This window comes from Poecilia reticulata, chromosome 14 (assembly GCF_904066995.2).
Source record: "Poecilia reticulata chromosome 14, P_reticulata-male-v2, whole genome shotgun sequence".
NCBI lineage: Eukaryota > Metazoa > Chordata > Actinopteri > Cyprinodontiformes > Poeciliidae > Poecilia > Poecilia reticulata.
Genome location: NC_088843.1, coordinates 10069760 through 10097677, shown reverse-complemented (window position 1 = coordinate 10097677; position 27918 = coordinate 10069760). Strand labels below are relative to the sequence as shown.

The 27918-nt window shown below is 41.4% G+C and overlaps 1 protein-coding gene across 3 annotated transcripts; it reads right to left on the bottom strand.

Annotated features, from left to right (window-relative positions):
- Positions 1-110: 110 nt before the first annotated feature.
- On the bottom strand, positions 111-27834 carry LOC103475842 (voltage-gated potassium channel subunit beta-2). Of its 3 annotated transcripts, none has more exons than XM_008427760.3 (14): positions 27233-27834; positions 6861-6904; positions 6743-6780; positions 6505-6584; positions 6271-6315; positions 5821-5865; positions 5699-5742; positions 4465-4551; positions 4285-4370; positions 4078-4198; positions 3875-3969; positions 3625-3745; positions 2825-2913; positions 111-1461 (listed from the first exon to the last, which is right to left on the bottom strand). In XM_008427760.3, the coding sequence occupies exons 1-14, from the start codon at positions 27526-27528 to the stop codon at positions 1372-1374; spliced, it is 1281 nt and encodes a 426-aa protein (XP_008425982.1). In that variant the 5' UTR covers positions 27529-27834; the 3' UTR covers positions 111-1371. The 3 variants fall into 3 exon arrangements, with proteins under 3 accessions (XP_008425982.1, XP_008425981.1, XP_081471470.1); XM_008427759.3 differs by lacking the exon at positions 27233-27834 and adding an exon at positions 21693-23416; XM_081615344.1 differs by lacking the exons at positions 111-1461; positions 27233-27834 and adding exons at positions 2410-2723; positions 21693-23421.
- Positions 27835-27918: the final 84 nt, after the last annotated feature.

Here is a 27918-nt window from a genome sequence, read left to right as displayed (position 1 = left end):
GTGTGTGTGTGTGTGTGTGTGTGTGTGTGTGTGTGTGTGTGTGTGTGTGTGCGTGTGTGTGCGTGCGTGTGTGTAAGAGAAAGGGATACAGAAGGCGTACTCTCAAGAAATTTGAGCAGAGAAGATATATTTTAAATTTCAAGAAAAAAAATGAAGAAAAAATACATTTGCTAATTCTTACCCCGGGGCTCTTTGTGTCATATTAAATAAAACTTTTTTTTCTCCTACGCCTGGAAAAGTACAGTTTTACCACAGTGTGTCCAGAGCTGTCGCCTTCAAACTCTTCAGCTACCGCAAACCTTTTATTTTAGTACAGTCTTTACAGTATTGACACTTTTCGTCTGCACTTTTCTGTACAGTTCAAGACAATACAAAGGGTATAGGTCAAAGGTCAGATGGACACGGCCGTGTCCCAGGATTGTGGGGACTCGTTAAAGCGAGGCCCCGGCAGCAGGGTGCTGGATCAAACTGCAGGACTACTCAAGTAAAAAAAAGAAAAACACAAAACATTGGCTTACAAGGGTACTGCAAATCTACATAAGCCATAAAAGCCATGCCACATTTACGCCCGACTGGGGCTAATTCTCTCTTAAAGGGACATGCGCACAGTTTACAAACAGAGGAGGCAAAAAGACTTCTGGGAAAGCAGCAGGGCTGGGAAAGTCTTCAAAACTGCACCCACTAATAATATCTGTTTGCATTTTTTTTTAAAGTGACTTTTGCTAACCAAAATAAATGGTTAATTTTGTACTGCTTCATCATTTTTTTTTAGATTATTGTTTTTTATTTCACAAGTAACCCAATGTTCCCAACCCTGTAAAGCAGTGAGCGTTGCAGACCAGTCACATGCACATGATGGGAAATGTTCAGCTAGACACATGGGTGCTAACCTCTGACCTCTGGCTGCTGGCTGAACGTCAAACCCCATAGCAGGCTGCTGCGAGGGGGAGCAGACCCGCCTGCACGTCCAGCGAAAGCACCATTTAACCAGAAATGTTGCAAAAAGGTGGGGTTTCTTTTCCACGTTGGGCCTTGTCCTGTGCTTTGACTGCAGCTGAAAGTTGCAAACGTTTCTCAGTTCCTGCGGACGGCAGAAGCTTGTCACTTTGCGTCTATGAAGTCTGCGAACGTTTGACAGTGAGCAATATGTGATCCTTTTTGTTTTTTTCTTTTTACAGCTGAGAGAAATTTTCTTTTTTTTTTTTTCTGTTGTACATAATACGATTTGTTGCGCAAAAATGGGTATGCGCACAGACTGGAAGCATAATGTTGCGGAGAACATGCAATTTGAGTATACAGCGGAGCAAAAAGCGAAGCTTCCCACGGTTTTCTTGTCATGAAACGTCATCCGTCACTGTTTGTTTCGCATCTTCAAGCACGCGTCTCTTTCTTCGAGTGTGGTTTGTTTCCCAGCAGGGCGTCGATCTCAGTGATGGTCTGTGGTGTCATTTGGGATAAAATCTGGAGGGAGGGGGGAAAGAAACAGGGCAGTTTGAATAGCACTCTGTAATGTTTATCTTTTGCTTTAAACAACTGTGTCTATATGTGTGTTGCCTTGCAGAGAAGCTCATGTGACTTGAACCTTTTCAAACATTGGCACAATTTTAAAAAAAAGTGATGTTAGCTTATTAAATGGTTCCCAGCTAAATACATAAAATAAACCATATCAGTCTCATTCAATAAAACAATCAGTTTCATCAGCCTCAAACCCTAATGAGTCACTAAAAGATAAATCATTAAACTATTGGTAATCGCACTAAAGGGATATTTCACTAGCGAGAAATAAATGAACAAATATGAAATCCAAAAAAGACTTAAAGAGGATTTTTGGTTGGGAATGAATGTTCAGCTTTTCTTGATACAAGTTCTCTCTCTCTTTTTCTCTCTCTGAGGTAAACTCATAGTAAATGTGCGTAATTTGCATTCTTCAGTCGCCCTTTTCTGTCTCGGAACCGGCTCGGGCTCAGAGAAGCCGCGGTTTGCCCGAGGAGGTTTCCCCGAGGCCGGGAGGCTGTCTGCTGCGTTGTAAGAAATGCGAGAAAGAAAACTTCCTCGAAAAGATTTGGGAGAATAAAAACAGCACAGCCAAATTTTGAGCTAGTTTGGATTTGTTTGTTGACTTGACTGAGCTCTTCCTCAACACTCTTCTTTGCACTCTGACTCCCATCTCCAGAAAGGTGCAAGGAAAAATAAGCAGTCATATTTTTTTAAAAAAACCATTTGTTCAATTCAATATAGAGAATTCATAACATCCCCGGTTAGAGTACCGCCCTCCGGACCGGCAGGTCCCTTCAGAGTCTGAGATTTTACTCTTAGAGGAGAACATGTGAAATATATTCACATGTGTTTTTAACATTTTATCAAAGCCACTCATAAAACCAGCAAAGCACCATGGATTACCTACAAATTGAATTGTTTTCTTGTTGAGTTTGTTTTTGTTTAGTTTAGTTTTTTCTTTCTGTTGCCTTTCATTTTGTTGATCTGCATATTTCCTTCTATTGTATATGACTGTTTTTTTAATTAAATGAATATCAAACTAAAAAAATAACAATTTCCTCTATCAGTGAGCATATCAGAGCCTCAGACTGACAAGTCGCTGTTTCATTTTGCACAGATAATTCAGTCAAATTGATTAATTATGTCGTCAATATAATAGTGTAGTATGGAGAGATATGTAGTTTTTCCGCTCTGCCCAAGTCTTTTGCAGCCTCTAAAAGTTTTTCCTGGATAAACAAAAACAAAATATGGAGGGTGTTCAAGTGGTATCAGCATTTTTGCGAGGCTCAGCAGAAAGAATACCGAGAAAAAAGGAGAAACGTTTTACCCGGAGAGCGCCGAGGTTCTCCAGTAGCTGGTCAGTGTTAGAAACACCCAGAAGCACAGAGCTGACACCCTCACTTCGCAAACACCAGGCTGCAGAAGATAAACACAAAACCATGAGCTGCTGACTTACTTTGAAGCACTTTTCCTTATTCCTTCAGTGCGCAGGATCCAAATGGCAAATTTGCAAAAAACTGGCCAGAGTACGAGAAAAAGCTAAACGATGTTTGCATTTGGTGTGGGGATGATGGCACAGCTGAGAACATGCTAAGGCAACTTTCCAGAGGAATATACAGAGTAGATCAGATGAGATGTCCTGATGAGGAACATCACAGTAAACAGCTGCGCCAAAGATAAAAACAATTAATGAAAGTGCACTTTAAATAGATGCAGAACAAATCTTTGTCTCGACAGTTTCTGAAGATCAATGGGGGGAAAACTAAATCTAAAAATACCCAGAAATGTTTTCAGAATCAAACATTTAAGATTATGCAAAAATAAATAAAAAATAAATAAATATCCCGAGGTCTCACAAATTAAAATAAGAAATGATGAGTGGTGTAGTTAAACAGCAGCTTATTGTGATCATGCTAATAACAAGTCAGTACCTGTCATTGCATTAGTGAGAGCGAATAGCCCACATAAACAACTGCTTACCTAATCCTGACCATGTCTAACCTGAAGAAAGGCACCTGATAGAAAATCTACCAGATTTCAGACACGACTTTCTTCTCACACATCACTGACATGAAAGTGGACATGTTTTATGTTGTCGTCATGAAACCAGACCCTTTGCCGTGGTACCTATGGCTAACTGAGCGGCGGTGCAGCCCAGTCTGTCTGCCAGTAGATGGAGCTCCTTGATTTTCGCCAGCTGCCTTCTGCCTTCCTCGCTGTTCACTCGCTCCTTCAGCCACTGGTATCCCTTCAGCAGAGGCAACATTGAGGAAAATCAGTGACTTTTGCATAGGCAGACTGCTGAGGTAGAGAAACATAACCAGGCTTATTCTGAGCGAGAGAAGTCCCCGACGAGAGCCGCTTAAATCAAACTGACCTTCATCGCTGCTCTGGAGCACTCGGGCACGCCGTCGCTGTACTTCCCTGTGATTAATCCACAAGCAAGTGGAGACCAGGTCATCGCCCCCACACCTGAGAGAGAGCGAGAGAGAGAGAGAACAATGAAACCCAGTGAAACAAAACGAAGCCTTTATTAAACTCATCCGAGTGGCCAAAAGTGTAGGAACGTGGACGCCTCACCGATCTTGTGGTAGAGTTCAGGAAGCTGCACCTCCACTTTATCCCTCTGGAAATAGTGATACTCTGCCTGCTCACACACAGGTGGGATCAGGTTGAACTGACGCGCAACGGAGTACGCTTCCTGGAGGCCGAAACAGAGCCAGAATGAGCAAAGAGGAGAGCTGAAAACAATGAATTAGTATCGACTGCGGTTTTCTGAGTGTGCACCATGATCTCCATTGCGCTCCAGCGGGAGGTTCCCCAGTACATGGCCATGCCCTGGTTTATTACAAATGTCATGGCCCGAACAATCTCTGCAAAAATCACAGCGTTAAGCCGGTTATTAAAGATCACACCTCTTGAAGTTACGCTTTATTGACAAATATGTTAGATGCGTCTAAAACGGACCTTCCATCGGACTGTTCACGTCATTTCTGTTGGCAAAAACTAAGTCCACATAATCGAGTTGGAGCCTTGATAAGGATCCTCGTAAACCTGAGAAAAACAGCGGTAAGGCATTTAGATTGATACACTCAATTAGGCACAAATGTGTTTTAAGAAAAAGCTTTAATTTGCTGCTGATAACCACATAAGAGCAATGCACACAGGTAGCTGTAGTGTTCACACACCTCATAGATCTTTAGTAAAAAAAAAAAGTTTTATGAAGAAAATCTCTGAGTTGAACATTGATCTTATCATTCAAAACATTTGGAATTACAAGCAAGTTGCTGCATTTTAAAGAAGATACAGCCTCCCAGGTTTTGGAGAAGACATTTTACTTTGACTAGAATTAGTGAAAAACAGAAAAAAAAAAATTCAAGAGATGAAATTGCTCGTCAGTTGTGGGTTTGTGTTTAATGATGTAAAGCACTTTGAAATGCCTTGCTGCTGAAATGTGCCATACAAATAACATTTGATTGATTGATGAATACATTTAAAAAAATATTAAGGCTTTTTTAATTCAACTAAGAAATTTAGGCAGATGTGTCGCGAAATATACCAAAACAACGTAGAAGGAGAATCTAATATGGAAACTGCTTTTGTGAACATTTTATGAAAAATGGCCTTTTGAAAATTAATTAGAACCTTACCAATATTTATTAGCATCTCTGCTCATTTTTGTATGTTTTTATTGAGATTTTGATCATTTCTCTGGTGTGGAGATCCATGTTTTCGAGGTCGGAAGGCCACCTTCCCATCACCCTAATTTTTAGACTCTTTGCGGGAACAAAGCCATGATTCAGGCTAACCTAAAACATTAACGTTATGTCCAGGCAGAAGAAACATGTTGATTGAATTTAGAAATTAACTAGAGCCCTGTCCCTTATTCTTATACAGATTATTAAAAGTCACATGTACGGTAGCTTTTATTGTTCAATTTAAACAAAATTGAACTCCTTCCTACTGGAGGAAAGAAATTAATTTCCTTTTATTTGTTTAGATTGTTTGTTTGCATCTCATAATTTACCTGTCGGTTGTTTTTCAGGCTCTCTGACATTTTAACTCGCTGACGTACTGTGCTTTATATTTCTCCTCTGCTATTCTGTATGTTCTAATTTAAGCGTAATGAAAAGACTGAGAAGAGACTCAGATGTAATTGTAGGTTAAAATACTTGAATGTTAAGAGCAGAATGTGTCTCACCTTCAATGATGTGCTTTCGGGAGAGTCCTCGCTCTGTTTCTGCTCTGTGCAGTGATAAAAACAGACTATAAGGTTATATGGAAAGTATTGAGGAAACAATAAATCCGTAGAGTTGGACTTACTGGCCTCCCCAGTAGATTTTTGTTGTGATGACAAAACTTGAGCGCCTAAAAAAGGGGACACAACTGTGAGTTTACATCTATAAACCCTAAAAGGAGAAAGCCTATTTTAATTTGGCTTATTTCTTCTCATCGGGTGGAGTAAGAAGTTCAAAAAGGAATATTCCCTCTGTTCACTATGTTGCAGTGAAACTTGGGCAACAAGGTTCTGATCTGGGAGTTTATTCACATATTGTATGATGTTTATTTAATGGTTTTATAGTTTGCATTAGGTCAAAGCTCTATAGTTTTCTAAAGTGCATAAATTTCCCTTGAGATTGGGTTTAAAAGCAATGTGATGCATTTAGAGGAGGGATTATCAGCAAATGTTTAACATGAATTAACAACAAAAACAACATTCGTAGGCATTTTACATCCATGTGAGTCAGACAGAAAAAAAAAGATTCACATCACCTCCACCCTTTCTTTTTGATAATGTTCCCCAGGGTGATTTCCGCTCTGTGGAGAAACAAACCAGAGATTAGTCTTTTTTTTTTTTTTTTTTTAAATCCTGCGCTTGCATGAAACCATTCGGAAATTCAACATATTTTAGATGTACAATTTTCTTGGTTTGTTTCTCACAAAAAAGAATGATAGATGTAACGATTGCTGAAAAGATGGAAGAAAAAGTAGATGATGGAGTCTGACCTTCCAGAGGCGTAGACCTCTGCCGTGTCAAACAGGTTGACTCCATTTTCATAAGCCAGGGCCATCAGGTTCTCCGCCATCTGCGGGAACGCAAGCAATCAGAAAAGTTTGGAGACGACCTACACGTTCACGGCAGCACATGAAAGTTATACAAGTAGAAATAAAATCCCTACAGAAATGTGTTAGTTCTGCAAAACCCAGTGGGAGAGGAAACAGAAACCAGCAGAGCTGCACTCACCTCATCAGAGATCTGAGATCCAAATGTCACCCAGGTGCCTGAATAGCAGGAGACGGCTCGTTGGTGTGGAGGATTTTAAAGAGAGATTAATTTTTCAGCGCCTTCAAACCCAACTTACCTAACCCGAGGCAGGATACACGAAGGCCGGACTTCCCCAGGTTCCTGTGAAACAAAACAGAGACAAACCACTTCATGAGCGGACATTTAGTTCTTTGATCGTTTGTTTGTCTTAAAGCTAAAGACAATATGCTATATGTTGTTCATATATCGGATGAACAACATGAAAGAAAATGGAAAAAAGCCTTAAAATTTTTATTGCAGTGAAAAAAGTATGAAGGCAGATGCAGAAAATTGAACATTATTTAAAAGAATTATCATCAGAAAGTGAGACTGCCTGTTTAAAACCTACATTTGTGCCTTCAGGTATGGCAAATTGATGCCAAAAAGCAGTAATCTTAGAGAAGCAAATGTTGTTGCCAATCAATCTGGCAAGGTTTCTACTTCCACTTCCAAAAAAAAAAAAATGTTTGTATCCAGCAGTGAGAAACATTATTCACACCTGGAAACTATTCAAGACAGCTGGACAACTATCTGAAGCACGAAATAAAATCCACAGAAGAGCTGAGAAAGGAAGAAATCAGGGCTTTTTTTGGATTCACTCAGTCAGGGTCCAAGCATTAATCAGGCTCAAATGTTGCATCTGACCTAAACAAAGTAAAACCCACGTCTTCCCTTCACAAGGAACAATTATCACTGACTGATGAACTTCACTAGATGAAAGAGACGGAAAAGAAGAGAAAAACACTTAAAACAATAAAACAAATGTGAAATCTGTATAATTTTCTTTAAAGGGTGGTATTGTGTATTTTTCAAGCACATAGTGCCATTTTACAGCACAATCAAGAAACTATCAAGGTTTCTGCCAGTGTATTATAAGCCTGGCGGGCCACCAGGTTTTACTTAAGTCACCACCAGACTAATTATTGATTATTTATTTAAGTTTTTTTTTTAAAAATTGCATTTTTTAAGACTGCATAGTTGGTGTTCAGGTATTAATCTTCCAATATTCCAATAACACATAATTATCAAGTGATATTTTCAAATTTCCTGTCAATTTAAAAAAGATTTTAACTCAAAAACATGACGGGATGCTGGATGAATGACTGCCCTGGAGCTCAACCACCAGGCTTAGCAAGTTTTCTAGGAAACCTTGAACTATGTTACCTTCACTTGTGTAAAAACATACATCAAATAAAGCTTAAAAGAAATGTAAATTCGCAATTTAACTCCTTGAAATTGGGCGTCTGTCTCTTTAAGAAGCTCCTGCTTTTTCCGACACTCCTGTCATCACAACAGCATTCCTCCATTCAGCCTTTGACGTCATTCTGAGGAGTGTTGCACTGAGAAGTCATTCTTTATCATCTGCTGATGATCTTAGCAGATGCGTAGCTTCACCAGGTGTTTGCTAACTGCTGCTGCCGCTAGTCTGGAGGGGCACAGGGCGGAGCTCGGTGAGAGCAAGCGTTTCTGCACCCTGAGCGGTTGCCATGGGAGATTAAAGGATCAAAGCAACAGTCCAGTCATGATTTTGATGAGGGAATAACATTATAACATCACTTAAACCTCAAAAAAGTTGATTTTACATAATACTGCATGCTTAACGTCAAAATTAAACGATACTTTGTATCAAAGTGACAAAATGAGGAAGAGTTAAAAAGGTGTAAGAACCTTTGCATGGCATTGAATACTACCTCTATTCTAGGCATGAACTCTTCCTCTGCAGCTGAAGTGAAAGTCTGTTCTGCCCGAGGTTAAGTTTGATAACTCTGCCTAATTATTTTTGAATAGGCGACCTTTATTCGTTATATGTGAACAGTTGTGTGGGTCACTAAAACCACTCCGGGGGGGCAGCTGGAGATCAGCTCCTGCTAAAAGCTTCTCTGGTCTTTACTATAAATGACCCAAAATGCCCCATAAGCTATAGAGGAGTCCATTACCCAGCTTGCCACCTCTGATTATCCAGACAGCAGAGTGTTGAAGGCTTTGGCAGGGAGAAGCAGAGAGCTGCATCTCAAACAGCAGCCTGTGCAGCTGAAGCTGACGTGGGCTTCATGCTTGCTCTCCTCCTGTTCCTCCTCCTTTAAGCTCGCTCTCCCCCATCCCAATTAGCCGAGGAGCCAGCTGGAGGGACAGCAGAACTGCGGTGAAACTCATCGCTGCTCGTCTTTTCATCTCCTCCCCTCCTCTGCCTGTCTGCCTGCGTCCGCACACAAACGGCCAAATGCAGACAGACAGACTGTCAAAGCATTTAGACACAGCCAAACGAGTCCCGCTTTTATTGTCCCGGTCTATTTTTAAATGCTGGACGTGGAACTATTTTTAGCCCCCCCCTCCCCTGCATATGTAAGCGTTTGCGTGTGCAGCATTTGTCGGTGTATGTGCGTGGGGGTGTCAGATGCAAAGTGTTTATGCCATTGCATTAAACCACGTCAAAATACCGCGCAGGTGAAAGGCCGGGGATGACAGATGAAGGGAAATGTGTTTGTGGGCCTCGTGCGTCGCTAAATCCTTGTATGGTGATCTGGCTCTGGTTCATCAGGCAACAACAGCTCTGCTCCTTTCACACTGAGGGAGTTCATGTAAACAAGTGGCTTTTCTTTCAGAGCAGATGTCAGATCAGTTATTTATTCATATTTTCACTTGTTTTAAATCGGTTTTTCTGTCTTCATTTCTTTCTTTTTTCACATAACAGTATGATGCGAGGTCGCTGTCTTTCTTTGCATGCGACTGGCCGCATAGTGAGCCCAGTAAAATAAGCTACTGTCCCTGCCTGCGCGGATTTTAAGCTAAACATTCAGCTCTTCCTGATGGAAATCAGCGGACTCGTTTGCTGCAAAGAGTTTATTTACGGAGAACGTGTCACCGTCACGCCAGTCATGTTACTTTGAGGTTTATAATTATACATCTGAAGCGCTCTTATCTGTAACAGAGAACAAGTTTAGTTGTAGTAATAGTATCCATAAGCACTGTTCTTACTGGATATTCTTGTTACAAGTCTTGGCAAACATTTAAAACGGTTGATTTTCTTGCACAGAGCTGCCTTTAACTCATTAACACAATTATTTACTTCAAATCTGTGTTGAGTTTGGAGTCAAACCCTGAGGGGTTTATCTACTCCATAACCAGCTTGCATGTGTGTTTAGGACCAACATCCTTTACGGACATCCTGTTGGGTCCAAGGATGTCCTGCAACTTTTAAATCTGTCTGTCCTTCTACACACCTGAGTTAAATAATGAGGTCATTATCAGGACGCTGGAGAACTTGACTTCATCCTGAGGAGGAAATTCAGACATTTGATAAATCTGTGTTGGACCAGGGACATCTTAAAGTTGCAGGACGTCGTCCCTTAAAGACTGAATGTAGTTTTCTTTTTCATTACTCCATCCACTTAAAGCTACCGAAATACTGCTCGCTGCTGCCACCACCAGGCTTAACAGGTAGTGCATTTGTTTTGTTTGAAACCCTTACATTAACTTCTTCAAACATATGTCTTATCAGAAGAAGCTCAATATTTGCCTCATTTGACTGTAAAGACCTCAGGATAAACAAAGCTGGCTGAAAATAAGAACCCAATTCCTATTGTAAATTTGGTGGGTAATTTTATGATGTTTAGGTTTATATAAAAGAAAAAAACAACCAATAAAAATAAATAATACCATTTATGATAAGAGGACATATAAGTTATGTCAGAAGCTCATTTATAGCAACTAGAAGTGCATGTGTCTCTGCAACATTTTGAGAGTTTTAACACTTTTTCAGTTAGAGAAACTGGAGTGTATTGTTTCTTCTTTCCAAAATTCATTTGCTGTGAAATCACTTCACTGTTGGGAGGGCGAAAAAAAGCTGTTCAAATGCATAATTAAAAGCCCACATTATTATCCCTGTAGCTAAATTTCTAAGCTGAATGTGCGTGCAGTCGCTCTGAGAGAAACTTTCAGGAAAACTGTAAGGTGTGTTGCGTTTTCGCAGCCTGTTATTTAGCCCAGGGCTGTCTTCCACCGGCGAAGCAGAACAACACCAGCCTCTTTCCATACTTTCCTCTTCAAATTGCTCCACAATGACAAACACAAAGGTTATTATGTGCGACAAGCACAAAAACAAAACATGAGTCAGCATTAGAAGAATGTCAAGCATCCAAGAGAGCCGTTACACAACTGCAAGTCTCCCTTTTGTCTGTACGCTTGCATCCAATACGCCCGTTAAGGATGGGAGTGCGTGATGCGAGTGTGTGGCATGTTTTGCCGAGCGTTGCGAGTTATTGCATTGTTGCCGGGAGCCGAATGCAATGGCGTGCAGAACTGGGCGAACTGTGCTGATTGCCGTGTCCCATAAAATCGTATTTTGTTTGTTTATTTCTGGGCAGCGGAGGACGTCATCGTTCCTGTGTGTGACAGCTAACCCTTCCACCGCCTTCCCCCCTACACACACACACACACACACACACAACCACCATCCTCTTCCTCCTCCTCCTCCTCCTCCCACTCTTAACTCCACAGCTCTCTGCAGTGCTGCAGTCTGCTGAATTACTATCAGAGAGTCTGGAGAGACACATGCTCACTCCTTTCCTCTCGCCACCTCCGTCATGCCTCTTCCACTGTATCACCAGCACACACATTCGCGCACACGTCAGCAGACTGCTCAGCCCATATTTTGAAAAAAAAAAAAAAAAAAAAAAAAACAAAACGGACAAAATCCTTAATGTGCAGGCTGACAGTTGTGAACGTTCACGCTCAGTGGGAATTGCGCTGGAACGCAGGGACAGATCTACATGTGGACACGCATGAATGCACTCGTGAGCAGGGCACACAGATGCTTCTCTGTGGCCTCTGAAAGTGCGGCTTCCCGCGTTCTCCTCCTGTGTTTGTTCGTTCATTTCTGATTTCCTGCTGCCATACATCACAATATCCAAATAAGATGATTACAAAGACCGGGATCTTCCGTGCATAAATTGTTAATGAGGGGAAAAGGAAAGAGACACAGGGAGAGAAGTAGACACACACACACACACACGCACGCACACGCACGCACGCACACACACACGCACACACGCACACACACGCACACAGGTGCGTTGTCATGGTGTAGTCAGCATTTTAACCTGTGCTGACATTTACACTTAGTTCTCACCCCAGACAGAAGGAAGGTGCTGGATACAGATGGTTAGGTGCAGATGATGGAGATTTTCTTTTCCCCCTTGCAGTTGTCATAAAATGCCACACACATGCTGAGCAGGCTTTTCTCCAGAGGGAAGCACAACTAGATATTAATAACAACCGTGTGTGTGTGTGTGTGTGTGTGTGCGCGCGCGTGCATGCGTGTTTGTGTGTATGTGTTGGTGCTTATATGAGCATTTTCTGAACACTAGCTGTGGGAAGATGGTGGAGAGTCTGTTGTCTTTTAATAACGCCGTGTTCCAAGCTCTGAAGGGTCAGTTCGCCCAAAATTAGATTTTTTTTTTCTCACATACTGAATGTTATTTTTTTTTATATTTTTGCCACCTGTTCATGGTTTTCAAACTTATTAGCTCCACTCAGAGATGGGAGGAGGGGAGCCATCGCCTCGGTTCTGTTGATTCTGGATTTGGACTTCACATTTTCTCACGTCACATCCGCAGAACTTCACTTTATTTATTCATGGGATTTTATGTGATGATACTTTAGATTAGTAGAAAATCAGAACTATCTAAAATAGTGTGGCATGCATTTGCATTCAGGCCCCTTTTAAGCCAATTCCCAGATGTAACATACAACACAGCACCTTGGAATCTATTAGTGTCATTTAATCACAGGATAAAAACATCTGCGATCCCATATTGGCTGCTTTGAAAATGTCAGCCACTAGTTTTCAAGTATAGTAGTGCATTTTTCTTTGGAAGTCCAGAAATATGTGAATTTCTTTCAAATAATTTGAAAGAAAACTGGTGGGCTTGCAGAGAAATTAAAATTAGATAAGAAAACCTGTTAGTGGGATTAAAAAACTTGACATTGGGTTTTAGATTCACGACCCTAAATCTACACCTAGAGCGTTTAGATTGGAAAAGACGATATATTATGCACATGTACCATCTGTAGTTAAAGTCTGGCTTTAAATAAGAATCCTCGCACTTCAGAATTATGTGCTGGTCTAATACATCCATTTATCTATCCATCCATATAATACAGTTAATACCACAATTCCTAAAAAGTAATCTCCTTCTTTGAACACAATGCAGGGTCAAAATTAAACAAATAAAGCCAGTCCTTCAGCTCTTTAGCAGATTCTGTGTCAATTTATTTTATTGGCTGGACGAGACTGTTTTAATTCTGACATGAGGGTTTTGTTTAAAACTCAAACTATTTATAACACTTGGTTTTTTTGCGTGTTATGTGAAGATATTTTATTCTGAGATGTACAAAAGACAGTTTTACAAGTAGGTCTGTACTATTTATAAAATACACATGCTGAGAGTGAAGCAAGTGGGAAAAAGGCCAAAAATCGCTCACTTTCCCTCGCATGCAGGCATAGGCACACAATCTCAGCCGCCCTCCTCCGATTCTACAGTAACCATAACATTTTCTCGGCCGTCGTGACTCTTCTCAGCTCAGAATACATTTATTAAAGCCGCCTGGCGTTGGGAGATATATTTATGGTAATAGACCTTTCAAATAAAAAGGCATATTAATAAATGTGTGTGTGGCTCCGTCCCTGGTTGAAGATGGGGACGGAACATCAAGTCAATTTCAGAGTCATATCCACAATTCAAGAGTTAATAAAATTGATTGTGTGAAAAGGTCACCACCCTGCGCTGCTGTTTGATTTCTGGCAGACAGAGGAAGACGAATACATTGATGTGTCATTTTCCCTAGACGGCTACCTCGTAAATGACAACTCAATGAATTAATAACGATGAAAAATAGCCAGTGGAGTGGAGTTTATCCTACTGAAGCCTCAGAGATCTAAACAGTTCTGCTGCTTTGGACTCGTTATATTTTAAACTCTGTGTTTATTTTGAGGAGTTTAAAGTCGGGTTGAATTCAGACTTTGCTTAAGGTTCTCAAGAGGAAAACGTTTTCTCAAACTGCCTTGCAAGGCGTCTCCTTATGTGGTACTCAGAAGACGTAGAGTTTTCTCTGTTGTTCAATAACTTCATATTTGTGTTTTGAACTGCCTCATGGCTGTGCTATAATATGCTATAAAGTTATAATATGCTTATAATGTGCTATAAAGTAAACTTAATTGATATGTACAAGGTACAAAGATAATGCAGTCAGGATATCAGGATATTCTGTTAATGTCAATCGCACTTTTTTTTCTTTGGGAAGGAAAAAGGTGTAGGTCTGTTGGAAAAGAATATTTTAGTAACCGATGTTTTAGTAGTACAGATTATTGGTCAACAGATTATATTTACGATTAATCGAGTAATCAGAATACTCTCTCTCTTTCTCTCTCCTGTTTTTATCTGCTCACCTGTATAAATACAGCGGCATCACTCTTCCCACCGTTCGCTTTCACACGGTCGCCTCGCGGAGGACAAAAGCTGCCGTACCTCAAGCATCGCGCCAAGCAATTTCAGATTGCTCAGCGGTCCCCAAAAATCGATGAAAACCCGTAAAATTCGACGCTATGCTGCTAGCACTTAGCAACAACTTACAGGTGGAAGTGAGAGCGCTGCCCAATGTAAATAATGACCCGGCCGTAAAACGGTGCGCTAAATAATAAAGCATAATTTGACAAAGATAAATTTTCCTTGAGGAATTTTAATAATGGAGGTGCTCGAATAATTCGAGGAATCGTTTTAGCCCTAACAAGGAGACTGTTACCTAGTTTTACTCCTTTTTCGTTGGACTAACTTCAGAGAGAGCTTTCTCTCGTCACAATCCGTCAGTCTCTGAGGAAAAGGTTGCTCTTCCTCTCTTTCAGTTGTGAGATGTGTGAGGCATTTCTTGAATGGATATCCAGCTTGAAGTCACCCAACACCTTCTGATGGTTTCCTAGGTTTAGGACGTCCCCATTTCTTAAAAATAAATAAGCCGTTTGTGGATTTATTGGTATGTTTGGAGTTCCTGTCATGCTTTTTGCATACGGTCTCCTACACCAAACTAAATCTCCGCAATGTGAACATGGCAAACTGTCTTCTAAATAAATGATGGACGCTTCGTTAAGTGGAATAACTGAGGGGCGTCACATGGAGCAGTGATTAGGGCAGGTGCCACATCCTGAGTTCGACTCCTCACCCTCACTTCTCTCTGCCCACTTCCTGTCTGATTACCGTTTAAAAAAGGCCACAAAGTGCAAAGCATCATCCAGATGCTGTCAGCGTGTGATAAGATAAGCATGCGCTATTAATATAAGTCTTCAGCAGGGAAATAGTGCTTAAATTAGTGCTTGTTGGGTGGCACTTGGTTCTAAAAATATTATTTGGGACAAAAACAGTGAAATGCTACTAACAATATGCAGCCACACAGAAGAGCAACTGGCTAACGATGCTAACTTTTTGAAATTAATACATTCAAAAGCTAACTGTTTTAGCATAGGTTGTACAGTAACATTACAAGAAGATTTAATGAAATATAAACCAAAGGAAGTACAAATAAATGATGTATCACTACAGTGTTTACTACATTTTAAATATCTGGCAGCCATATTGGATTCTGAGGTGAGAATAATGACTCTCTAACCTGGAGTCATGACTTCAGGAGTCCTTCCTGTTTATTTTTCCAACCTTGAATGAGAAAATTTTCATCCTTCAGCTTAAGAAGCAGATGTGAACTTTTAAAAACGTCTTTATGAAACAGACTGCAGTCACCTACAACATGTTCAAGGTTAAGCTGATAAACAAAATGTTAGACTTCATTTCTAAATCTCTGTCTGAGCCCATCCGGACTCAGAGGAAAACATCCATGTCTGACTTTGACGAGACCGCTAATTCAGTGGAAGTGATGAGTATTTTCTGGCTCTGATTATGATGGTGGCGGTCCAGAGCAGCCCTGCTGACGACTGCAGCCGTCAGCTGTTAATTATTGACAAATCCATCCCTCGTCAAACAACGCTGACCCAGAGGTCGCCTCACATTTTGAGGGGATTAAGTTATCTGCTTTTATGTACTTCTTCACAAGCTGTTAAGCACAGGTAATCAAAGTACAGTTTGGGTAAATGATTTAAAATGAGAAATTCCAGGATTGAGATTAGGATTTAACTGCAGGTGACAAAATAAGTGGGCAGAAAAAAAGAAGAAGAAAAAAACATCTCATAAGTCGGGTCCTTTTTTGATCACGTGCCAGGCTGAAATGAAGCAAGTGAAGATACAGTGGGGGCTTCGCCTGAGACATGCTGGCCCTCATGGTGAGTCACTAATCTGTTCATCCAACTGGAAACTCGGCTACAAAAACCCAGAGACTGGAAGAGAGAGGAGAGCTGAAGGTCAGAGCTCCAGCAGCTGCACTCTGTGATCTGTGAGCCACACGAAGCATTTGTTTCCCTCTGATTATTAATCACTGGAACAATACAAGGCCAGATTGCGTAATTACAATTTAATTTATAATGATGATGATGATGACGACTCTACTATATGAAATGAATCTGTTTTTGTTTTTTTTTAACGAGTGCTTGGGATTTATTAGGTTACAATCAGGGCTTGTAAGTAAATGAGTCTTGCTTGAGCTGTGTGTACAATCACTTAAAGAAAAACACTTTTACTTATATATGTTGCCATATATATAATAACAGTGACATATTATGACTAATACTAACAAGTTCACATGTTTTATGCAATGCAAGCGACATTTCAGTGGACACTTCTATCGAAAATTGATTACATTTTACTTTAGTGGTGATCTACTGCTAGATGAAACTGAATATATAAAGGTGAAATAGATGAGATATTGTAACCTTTGTAAAATGTAACTCCATCATTCTTTCCTAATGCAGTAAATACAAACTTCTATTGTTTTCAATATTTAACTTTTCAAATAAAAATGTGGTGTGTGCATGTATTCAACCCTAAATTTAAAAAATGACTTCAGAAATGACCTAAATTCAGAAGCCTAATGCATTTCACCAGTGGATAATTAAATCTCAGCACCTGCAGCTTTTCTGTGTAGACTTCAGAGGTTTGTAAGACTCCATTACCGTCATGAAACCCAAGTAATAAAGTTATGGCCTAATTAGTTGTGCATTCCCAAAGACACTGGAGACATATAATCGAAGGTGCTCCAGTCAGACATGACAATAATTAAACTTTTTCACCTACATCCGATATGCTTTGTGGTAGGAAAGTAACACTGCACTTCACCCATCTCATTGTGACACACGGTGGGGGTAGAATCATGCTGTGGAGATGGTTCTCCTCAGATTGGATGAGAAATATCTGGAAGAAACTTGGCGGAGGTTTTTAGAGACTTTGTAGTAAGATAAGATTTGAAGCTGGATGTGTTTGTGAGTGAAGCTAGTGGAAGTATATCACTTCCTTAAATGTCATTGTTTTTATGAACAGAACCTCATTTTAACCCAAAAGACCTGCAGCTGTGATAACACCAAAACTTGGTGAATGAAAATACGCAGCGACATTTTAATCCACTGCTTAGCGTTTGTTTGGTCTGATCATAAAAAGTTCAAGTAAAAACCGCTGAGGCCGTAACTTGATAAAATGTGAAAAGTTCCAGGGTTATGAAGAAGCCTTTTCCCAAGGAACCGAAGGTTAAAATGTCAGAACGTGTTACATTGTGATAGACCACTTGGAGGCAGATTATTCAAGAATACTAAAATATTCATTTGAGAAACTGTGAGAAAGTTTTGCTGCACGGAAGGCAAAGACCTCACACTTCAACGCAGCGGCAGGATGTCCGTCTGTCTGCCTGTCTTTAATTTTTCCTGATGTTCTGAAGTTCTTTCAAACATTATTTACGCTTGAATTGTGTTTGACTTTTGCTTTTTCTTTGCATGGTGAATGCTTCGCTACTCACATAAACTGTGTTTTTCTCCTGCATTAATGTAAAGGCATGCAGATGACTGCTGCTGCGACGATTTGCCCGGCAGCCATGAACTCATCAACATCTGTTTGGAACCGTGGCACAACAGGCTATTTTGCATATCGGCAATTTACAGACAGAGGACAAAGATGTTGAAACTGGCATTACTTGCAGAAGTGAGCAACAAGCATTTTCCCAAAAAATGTAAATTAAAGGTTTTGCAAAAATACTGGAAAGAGTTGATATCTTACTAGATATCTAAAATCTAGAGATTAAAGCTGACGCCTATATCAAAACCAACTCCAATCTATATACCATATACGTTAACAGTTTATAGTGTCTTACAAACCTTTAAAAAACATGTCATGGAAATGGAAATAATTTCCAAAAAGCCCAAAACCTTTGTGGTTGTAACGAGGTCAAAAGTAAAAAGGTTTAAGAGTTATGAACATGTCTTCAATCCACTGCTGTATGTGAAGAAATAAGGTCTCTATAGCCCAGTTTCCCTGTGAGGAATCTGACTCAAGAGCATCACAAGAAGACTTGAACACACAGAAACACCAGAATGCCAGATTTCTCAGTAAGAAAGCTGGAGTCAAGGGCTGCAGGGAGTCATGGGAGTTACGGCCAGACAGCAGGGCCCGTCGTCTGTCACCTGCCGGTGACTGACGAGTAGCGAGTTTAATCAGATGTAGGAAGTGGCTTAGAAAACATGTAGTCAAACAGGGCGAGTGGAGGCAAAGATGTGAGCCATCTGGAAAATGGGATTAGATCAAAATTCACTACCAACTGTTCACTTCTGCTCTCGTGCAGCACTCGTTTGGCTTCAATCAGTGTCATGCTAGGCTGCCCTCCCAGATCGGCTCAGAAATAAACTGTCTCATCTGAGCAGTGCGCGGACATGTTTGCGCGCTCTTCGTCGGGGAGATTTTAATATCCACCTCATCTAGAATACAGCCTGATGATGCTGGAGCAAAGACCGGGCTCAGTAACACAGAGGGCTGATAAGAACGACAGCCACGCTTACTGATTAGAGAGAATGAAAGAGGAAAAAAAAAAAAAAACTAAAGGCAGTGCCTGGGGAGTTGCCAATGGCAACCCTAGCTGTCCATATGCTGTATAGACTTATTGTGCCGCTGCGCTCCCTATTAGTGACACTCCTTTGAAGAAAGCAGAGCAAGCAGAATAATCTGACGACATCAGAAGTGCGAGTGCAGTTCTAAAAAGGACGAGCCGCTAAAGGAGATATCCCAGTTTCGTTTTGAGCCTCATTCCCTTTTTAAGCATCCAATTAAATGAACCAAATTGCCTGAAGAGAATGGCAGGAATTCAATCAACCTGATTACTAGAAAAACAGGTCATTAAAACTCTCCTCCGAGTTACTGGCTGTTCCAGTCAAACTAAACGAAACACATGAACTGGGTTCGGTATCAAACTGCATGCTTGGGTTTTTTTTTTGGTACGACTGGGTCTCACACCCCTTTAAGAATCCGCCTGTGCGTCAAAGCTGCATGAGCTGCTGTTCTTATCGCGGCGAAGGCTCAAATCCGTCAAACCAAACCGAATCAGACACCAACAGGGCTTTCCGTGCTGGTTTATCTCGTCAAAATTTCGTTCCGCCTTCGTGACTCAGAGCTGGATTCTGCAACTAAGGTTTTCCGTCGCTCAGTTGAAATGCTGTTTTATGGGAAAGGAATGCTTTCAAAGCTGAGTGACCCGGAGAGATGCTGCAGAAAGCTGTTACTGCTGTAAGGATTTGTATTAATCTGCAGCAAGAGGCCAGGCCGAGATCTGCATTAAGTCAAGAGGGCTGTTTGCTGTGGATTATGCTTTTATGTCCATCAGCATAAGCATTTCTAGGTTTTCATGTCATATTTTAACGTTAAGAGAAAGTGCTCACTCTGAGGGCTGCTCCTCATCCAGCTAATGGATAATATGTAGGTGGCGCTCGCAGGTAATCAGAAGCAAATTGGTTACATTTCACCTCATGCTCACCTGAGCAAAAAGTCTGATCGAAATGGAGACAGAAAGGCTTGAGCTTATCACCTGTAAGTGTGATTTGGTTGGAACAGGGTCTAAAAAATGTCTTAAATGAAAAATAATTTGAGTTTTAGACTTTTAAATATCTTAAATATGCTCTGACCTTTTTATGCCATGTTTTATGTTGTCTTTTATTGGGATTTAGACTATTAATCCAATTGGTTTTGGAGCTTCTTTGTTTTGTTTTTGGGAGAAATATTTTGGTAGCATTCTTTCATTGTGTGAGTTTTGTATTTGGACATTATTATGTCGCTTACTAAAGTAGGAAACAGTGAATAACCCTACAGGAAGCAATTTAAAATCAGGCAGGTAGCACCAAGACGAAGTGAAAAAAAGTCTCCTCTTCCTACCAAATCTGATTTATTGTAGTTTATTTTAGGAAATCAAATCAAATTTGTCTTTATGCAAGCTGCCTTTTCATGGGAAATTAGTATTTTTGTTCAGGTTTGGTTTATAAACAGGGAATTAGCTAAGAAACAGCATCTATTTTGGAACTTATTTTATACTAAGTTTGAAAGTTTGAAGCTAAGTAATGTGCATGTGAAATGACTGGAGTCACATGTCAGAGGAAAAAATATGTTTTGCAAAAAAGTTATAATTGACTTGGTTCAGATATTAAACATATACATATCACCTATCAGTATATGTAGGGGCTTTATCTGAAAAAAGCTGATGTTAGTGGATGTGAACTGTGTAAAGTTTCACAGTTTGCTACTGCAAAGCATTTACTGACTGCCAGATTTAACCTCCAGGTCATGATTTTCACAAAACCTATAGAGTCAGAAAACATGCAGAAAACACACAGGAACAGACCATTTCCAGTGCTGTTGCACAAACCATACGCACTTGCAAAATAGCCAACTGAGTCAGTTTGGAAGTGGAGGACAAGGACAATTTAAACAACATTTATGATTGGTTTGTAGCCAAAAGGTCCCACAATCCAAGAACAAGAGTGTGGAGTTATTTGGTGTCTCTAAATTGCCTTGCGATTATGTGCATGGACGGATGTTTGTTCTGTGTGTCTCTTTGTTGCCTGGTGATTGACTGGTGACCTTTCCAGGGTGTCCCTCACTTAACAACCTCGAGCTCGGTGTCTGAAAGCTTTTTAGATTTTACAAAATGGCCACATACTTTGATAGAAAAAAGACAAAGTGACCAAAAACGGTTGGCTTACAGCATACAAAGCAGAGCAATACAGAACCAACCACTATAAATAAAGTAAAATAGACGTAACTTGGCTGAGAAAAAACTGGCATCCCTTCCTGTCAACTCTTGTGAAGGTGTCAATAATTATTATTCAGATATGAACATCAGTCAAAACTCCAAAGATAGCCATACAGTTTTCCAACACTACCGTTCTGATGATACTTCTTGGGAAGCAAAGGGTCTGACGCTCACAATTCTTTTACTGGAAAATGTATACATGATAAATATATAAATATATATGTTTAGGCTGCTTTAGCAGACTGGGTTTGGTCAGTACAGTCGATGTGTTAGGTGGCAGGGAAAGTACTGATGGATGGACTCACAGATGGTATTCAAGCATTAACTGGTGTGACTTCCCCTTGAAAAGTAAATGGTCTGGATTTGTATGGCACTTTATCAGTCATTCACCAATTCACACACTGATGGTGCCGAGCTACTGGATAGTAGCCACAGCTACCATCTGACAGGTGGAATTGAACCAGTAACACGCCGATTTAGAGATGTACTCTTACCACCGTTGCCATCATCGTAGTAATCGATGACTGCCCACAGAGGGAAGATATTAAGATATTCTGAGTGGTGGTAATTATAATTCTTTAAGAAAAACTGGAAGTACTGTCAGGTCAAAGTGAACAACTAATCGCTCCCTCTGTGTCCAGCCCCCAGCCTCTGCTCTGCTCCTGTGGCCCGTACTCACCTGTACTTCATGTTAGTGTGCCGCCCAATGGCCTCCTTCATGTGGGCATGGCCCTGTGGAGTCTGCCGGGACCCGGGGCCCTCCCTGTTCTTCACCGAGCCTTGGGAGACGTGGTTACCGTTACCCCCCTGTCCACCACCACCTCCTCCCCCTCCTCCGCTGCTACCTCCTCCTGATCCGCTGCCACCACCTCCTCCTCCACCGCCACCGCCACCTCCTCCACCAACTCCTCCGCTGCTTCCTCCTGGAGGTGGGGCGGTGCGAAGGCCACAGAGCCGGTCCTCACTGCGGCTCTTCAGGTTGTGCTCAGTGCATGCGAAGGAGACCTGCATCCTGACCTCTGCTCTGCCCTGCACCGACAGTCAGAGACGTGGGGGGGCCTTTTTTTTGTTGTCGTCGTTGTTGGAGGAGCGGAGTAAAACGGCCAGTAATGTCTACAAACCACTGGTTCTGTTGTGGCAGCGCAGAGATGCTCATACAAAGGGCTCAGACAGGGCAGGTCAGAGATTTTGGCAGGGAGCTGGTGCGAGCAGGCAAGACTCCAGCCTCTAACATGACACACACCGAGTTACCGTCTGCTCTGTCTCCTTTCTGTTAATGCAGAGCTGGCCAAGGGGGACTCTGAGAGTTTTCACACGCACAAGATGCATCGGGGCTGCCCTCCAACAACCATCAGGAGGGGGGTTGTAATCTCTCAGCAGTCCTCAGACGAATGTGGGGATGTGGCGGCTCCCAGGAAGCCCCTGCGCTGTGCTGTGATGGATGCCCTTCCCCACATACATGCACCGGCTCCTTCGGCTTGTGTTGGGTGATACAGCACTTGCCAGCTTGCTGTTTTTCTCTTCAGCTAAGGCTACTTGAGTCTGTCTTGAGCTGAGGAGCTGCCGCAGCAGGAGAGACACAATCACAGCCACTGGCATCCTCACTCCAAGCGTCAAAAAAAGGCATCTTTTTTTTTTTTTTTTTTATTGTTGTCACTGTAATTAACGCAGAGCTGGAGGGGGTTAAAAAAAAGAGACTTTAGTGGCTCCAATTTACATCGCGAAGGAGGAGAGTCCCGTACAGGATTCACACATTCAAAGCCCGCCGATGCAGCATCATCCTCACCATCCTCACCATCCTCATCATCATCGCTTCACGCAGCACCAAACTGATGCAAGGAAAGGAAATGGGCAGCGAAATTCAGCGGCGTTACCTTTAGCGCATCAAGTTGCTCATATACCGGCAGCAGCGGCTGCTGTGGGGGTTTCCTGCGTGGCGGCAGAATCTCACGGTGCACGGAGGAGAAAAAAATGCCGGCATACTGGCCTCTCTCTCTCCCTCCCCACCAACACCTCCTCCAAAATAAAAAATCAGCTGCAGCAGGCGGGGTTTTTTTTGTTTTGTTTTGTTTGGGGTTTTTTAAGGCGTCGATCCCGCTTGTCGGCTCTCCTTCAGTTTTCTTCTGTCAGTCCCAGGATTTTTTTTCTCCGTTTGCAGTAGCGCCAAAATGTTCACGACACAGAAGCAGTGTGATGGTTTGGTGGGTAACTCTGTGCGTGCCGTGTGTGTGTTGCTCTCTCTCAGTCTCTGTCTCTCCTCCCGGGTGGACTCTCTACATTTTTCATCACAATCTGTGTTGCTACTGCTGTGACAACACTTCTTTCTTCACATCTTGAAGCCAAATTAATGGTTCCCAACCGTGTGCGTGTCCCCACCCCTACAAAATCCGTCACATTCACTCCCAAAGGACCTGACATGGCATTAGTTATTCTGTTTTTACCTTTTTTTTTTTTTTTTTTTTTTTGCTCTCCTCCTGGTTTTTCCACACGTGGCTCCCTGTTTTTAATTTTTCTGCCACACCCATTCTCTAAAGCAAAACAGCAGGAAGATTATTGGATTCAGAGAAATAATCTTGTTATAGTAGAAAATCTCACGCCTATTAAATGTAAGAAAAAACAAGCCCTTGTTTTCATTACTCAAGTAAAAATTGATCAATTAAAAATGTATTGTGTTTAACATGTTTGTTTTTTTTCCTCTGAGGTTTCAATTAATTTAATAACTACTACCACTCCTCAGTTTATATTTTGTGTGACCCAATTTTTCCTTTAACATTTTAAAGGCTTGGAGTAAACTTCTCTATGGATAGAAGATGTCCAAAATGAGGTCCGCAGGCTATTTGTGGTACATGGAATGATTTTCTGGAGACAGCTACAGCCACAGTTCGAAAATTACATACATTTTTTTCCTTAGGAAGTCAGTAGAAGCTAACTTTTTAAAGGCTTTACGCGTCTTTATTTGAAGTGCATTGTCTAAGCTTCACATATTACTTTGTGTTACTGTATGTGTCATCAAATTAATCTCAAACAGATGGGTTATTAGCTGCCCAGGGAGTGGAAGTAGTCCCTCTGAGGCTGTGTTTAAAGCCTTGGCTGCTAAGTCCTTGGGGAAAAATGTCAATCCTGCATTCATTAGTTCCTACATTCATGTTTTAAATCAGTTTGTAGCCCCAGAGCAGATTGTGAGGCACTGAGCAGCTGGATGTGACGCTGATTGACCCATTTGAGGACGTGTAGAAGCTGGGATGGGCAGGTTTCCAGGTGTACAGACCTCATATTATGATAGTTTTAGAACAAGTTGTTGTGTCTGTTCAAAGGTCAAGTAATCACCTGGAACCTTCATCATCACATTGACCTTGTCTTTGTTTCTTCCTTCCATCACTTCATGCAGCAATAACAACGTCTCCATTTCCAACAGGGCTGATTTCAGGAGCATATTGCAACAAATTATAATTAATTTACAACATTTCACCCAAAGTATGAAAAGTGCTCAATAAATAAAGTTTGATTCAGTGATTGTTTGAATCTTTATGCCCTTTTGGTCAATTTTAAGGTTGCAGATCTGCATTTGAGAGAAAATATATTTGACATGCGCTAATAGTCTGTGAAAAAACATTTTATACTTAGATATGCATTATCTACATGCAGACAAATGCATGGCTTACAGCAGGGGTGTCAACTTCTTTTTCACTTAGAGCCACAGCAAAATGGTGAATGTCCTCAAAGAGTCAGTTATGGCAAAATGTACAAATAAAACTACCTAAACTGTTAAAATAATGCATACATTTCACAAAATAGAAATAATATAGCCTTCTGTGTATTCAATGAGTACTTCAATTATTTATTGATTGGTGTAATTCGGCAATATACAAGTAAAAACTGATTTGATTTGACAGATGAAATAATATTTAACCACACAACTGTTGAAGTTCTATTTATGTTTTTATAGGACCACATAAACAGCTGTGGTGGACCAGATTTGGCCCACGGGCCTTGAGTTTGACACATGCGGTGGAGTGTTTGGACAAATGTGTGTGTTATTAATGCATGTATCCAGGCTGTCTCAGCATCAGTGCTCATTACAAAGGTGTTTCTTTTTTAGCTGTTATTCTCCAGGAACTTCAAAGTCTCAACGAGAGATGAAAGGCCGACCTGAAAGGTGAGGCTGTTTCTCATTCGCAGGCGGATACAACCTGCACCAATCAAATGCTCCAGATCTGCTTTTCATTTGATAGCCTCTGATTAAAAATAGAAATTGTGTGATGTGTGAGACTAATTTCCTGACGAGCGACATGCTGTGCGGCTTTTCTGATCTGCCTCAAAAATAAATCGCACCTTTTAAGCCTCTCTAGTGATCATTATCTGATCCATATAGTCAGAAAGGACAGCAAATAATGCTTTATAGTCATAAAAATGTCCAACTTTCAAAGATGAAATGATGCATTAAGACTTATTACTGTTGGTTAAAAATGTAGGTTTCCTGAATTGACTCTTACCAGAGAGGATGATAATTAGTATCTGTCTTGCGGTTTACTTTAAAAACGACTCACCTTCCTGTCAAGTTATGATTCAGTGCAGAAATAAAAAGATTTCATACTATTTGATGCCTCATCCATCCTGAATAAACTGAGCATAAAGGGAAAACAAATATGACAAATATAAGGGATGACTGCATACATTAAAGACATAAAATTAATTGTTCCCCTGTGTGTTGCCGTCAACCATGGCTAACACTGCCACCTAGAGGCGACGTGACAGGTTTCCAAGTGTTTCTGCCATATTGTGACTTGAGTTATACTGTTAGCTCTAAAACTCAAAGGATGGGGACCTTGGAGGCCTCTTCCTCAGATAGTTAAACCTCCTCAGCTGACTCCTTTCAGAGGAGCAGCAGGTTTGCTCTGAGCTCCCTGAGGATGACGAAGCTCTTCGTCGTCTCTAAGGCTGAATCCTGCAGAGGAAGCTCATTACAGCGGCTTGCATCCAGCGTCCCTTGGTCATATTACATGTTGCGATTGTTATGATGCAATCAAAAACCTAATTTTACTTTATTGGGATTTTCTCCGATTGTCCAACAAACAGCAGTGCATAATTCAGAAACAGAAGGAAACGAATTTACGCAACTAAAAAAAAAATGTAGTCGGATTTGTGTTCAGTCCTCCTTTCTGCTGAAATCCTGAAATGAAATCTTGAGCAACCAATTACCTTTGCCCAATTTAAAGCATAGTAGAGGCAGCATCATGCTTCGGGTAGGCTTTTGTTCAGCTGGGGAACAGGGAAGCTGATCAGAGGTAATAGGAGGAAGATAGAGGTAAATACTGAGAAAGACTTGAGACCTGGAGGTGGGTGTACACCTTCATCCAGAGATTATTAGTCAGAATGGCCCGGTCAAAGTACAGCCTTAAACTGAATTGGAAATTTGCAGCAACATCGATGCTAACTGCTACTCTCCATCTGAGTTAGAATAAAAGAATAGAATAGAAACAGACCTGAGAAATTCAGGTGTAACAACAGCAACAGATTTAAAGTTTCCCACAAAAAGTTCTTAAAGTCTTAAAAATAGTATATAAAAAAAAAACAAGACTAACAATAGCAGTGATATTCCGTACAAGACTACAGTGTAGAATAGTGTAGAGTTTTGAGCAATTCAGTGTCCAAATGTGCAAAATTGTTAGAGACATGGCTCAAAAGACTTGTAGATGTAATTGCACTGACTTGACAAAATGGTGAAACATTTTTGCAGGATGTGAAAACTTTTGCAAGGCAATGTAAGCAAAACACACCAGAGAGGCAACATACGCCCTGCTGCCACGGATCTGTGTCTTCTAATCTTGTTTTTCATTCCAGGGCGACACAGAACTGCAGGCTTTCACATCCCATTTAATCTGAGCACTTTAAACGGAAAGAGCCACGTAACGAACTAATCCCCGTCTGCCGCTGTCCAACGCACGCATCATTAACAATGAACTTCTGCACCGATGATATTGACCCCATGATTCCGTCGTTGGAGGTCAAAATTAGACATTGACTCATGTGCGAGTCCCATTAGTCTTCTGTGGTTCCAGCTGCATTTACTCAGTGGCCTCTCTGCTCTTAAACCACATCAAACATTTCTTTCTAGGTCACCAGTGAAGAGAGAGAGAGAGAGAAAAAAAAATCTGCAAATATAGTTGGTTTTTTTTCCACTCACTGCAACATTGATGTCTCAGTACTTGTCCCTCTCACCTGTATGGCATAGCCGAGCGCTCGGACTCACACTCAGCCAGGGACAGGCCACACTCCCTGAGGAACAGCTCCAGTCGCCGTCGCTCCACCAGCCGGTGGGCTGCCTCCAGGATCTGGGATGCCAAGGCCTCCGACTCTGTCTTCCGCTCTGGGGTCTTGCTGCTCCTGGTTCCGGTCTTGGCGACGATGCTGGTTGAGGAAGCGGACGCCTTGGGCTTCTTGCTGATGCCGTAGAGGTCCTCCACGGAGTATTTCCCCCCTTTGCCTCCTCCGCTGGCACCGCGACTGGCGAACATCGTTAATCCGGATTCGGGCTTCCTGAGTCGGACTGATTAAAACTGCTCTTCCGCCTCTGCTCTGCTCACTTTTTTACCTGCTTCCATCATCTACCTCTGAGTTTGAAAAGAAAACAACAAGGCAGTGCTATTTTTGAGAGACTCTCGGAGATCTGAAACGTCCGGCCCGAGGAAGTCTGGCGTCAAAACTGCTAAAAAAACCGAGATCTTAAAGCTCTTGGAACATGTCAAAACGCAATGATTCCTCCTTTGTGGAGTTTATATCCAAAATAAACCAAAGCCGGTCCTGAAGTGTCAGGCAGCGGCAAGCAGTCACAAAGAACGACTCCTGCTGATTTGAGGAGCTTTTCTGAGTAAAATGAAGGGGAACGTAATCAGGATCTTTCTCTC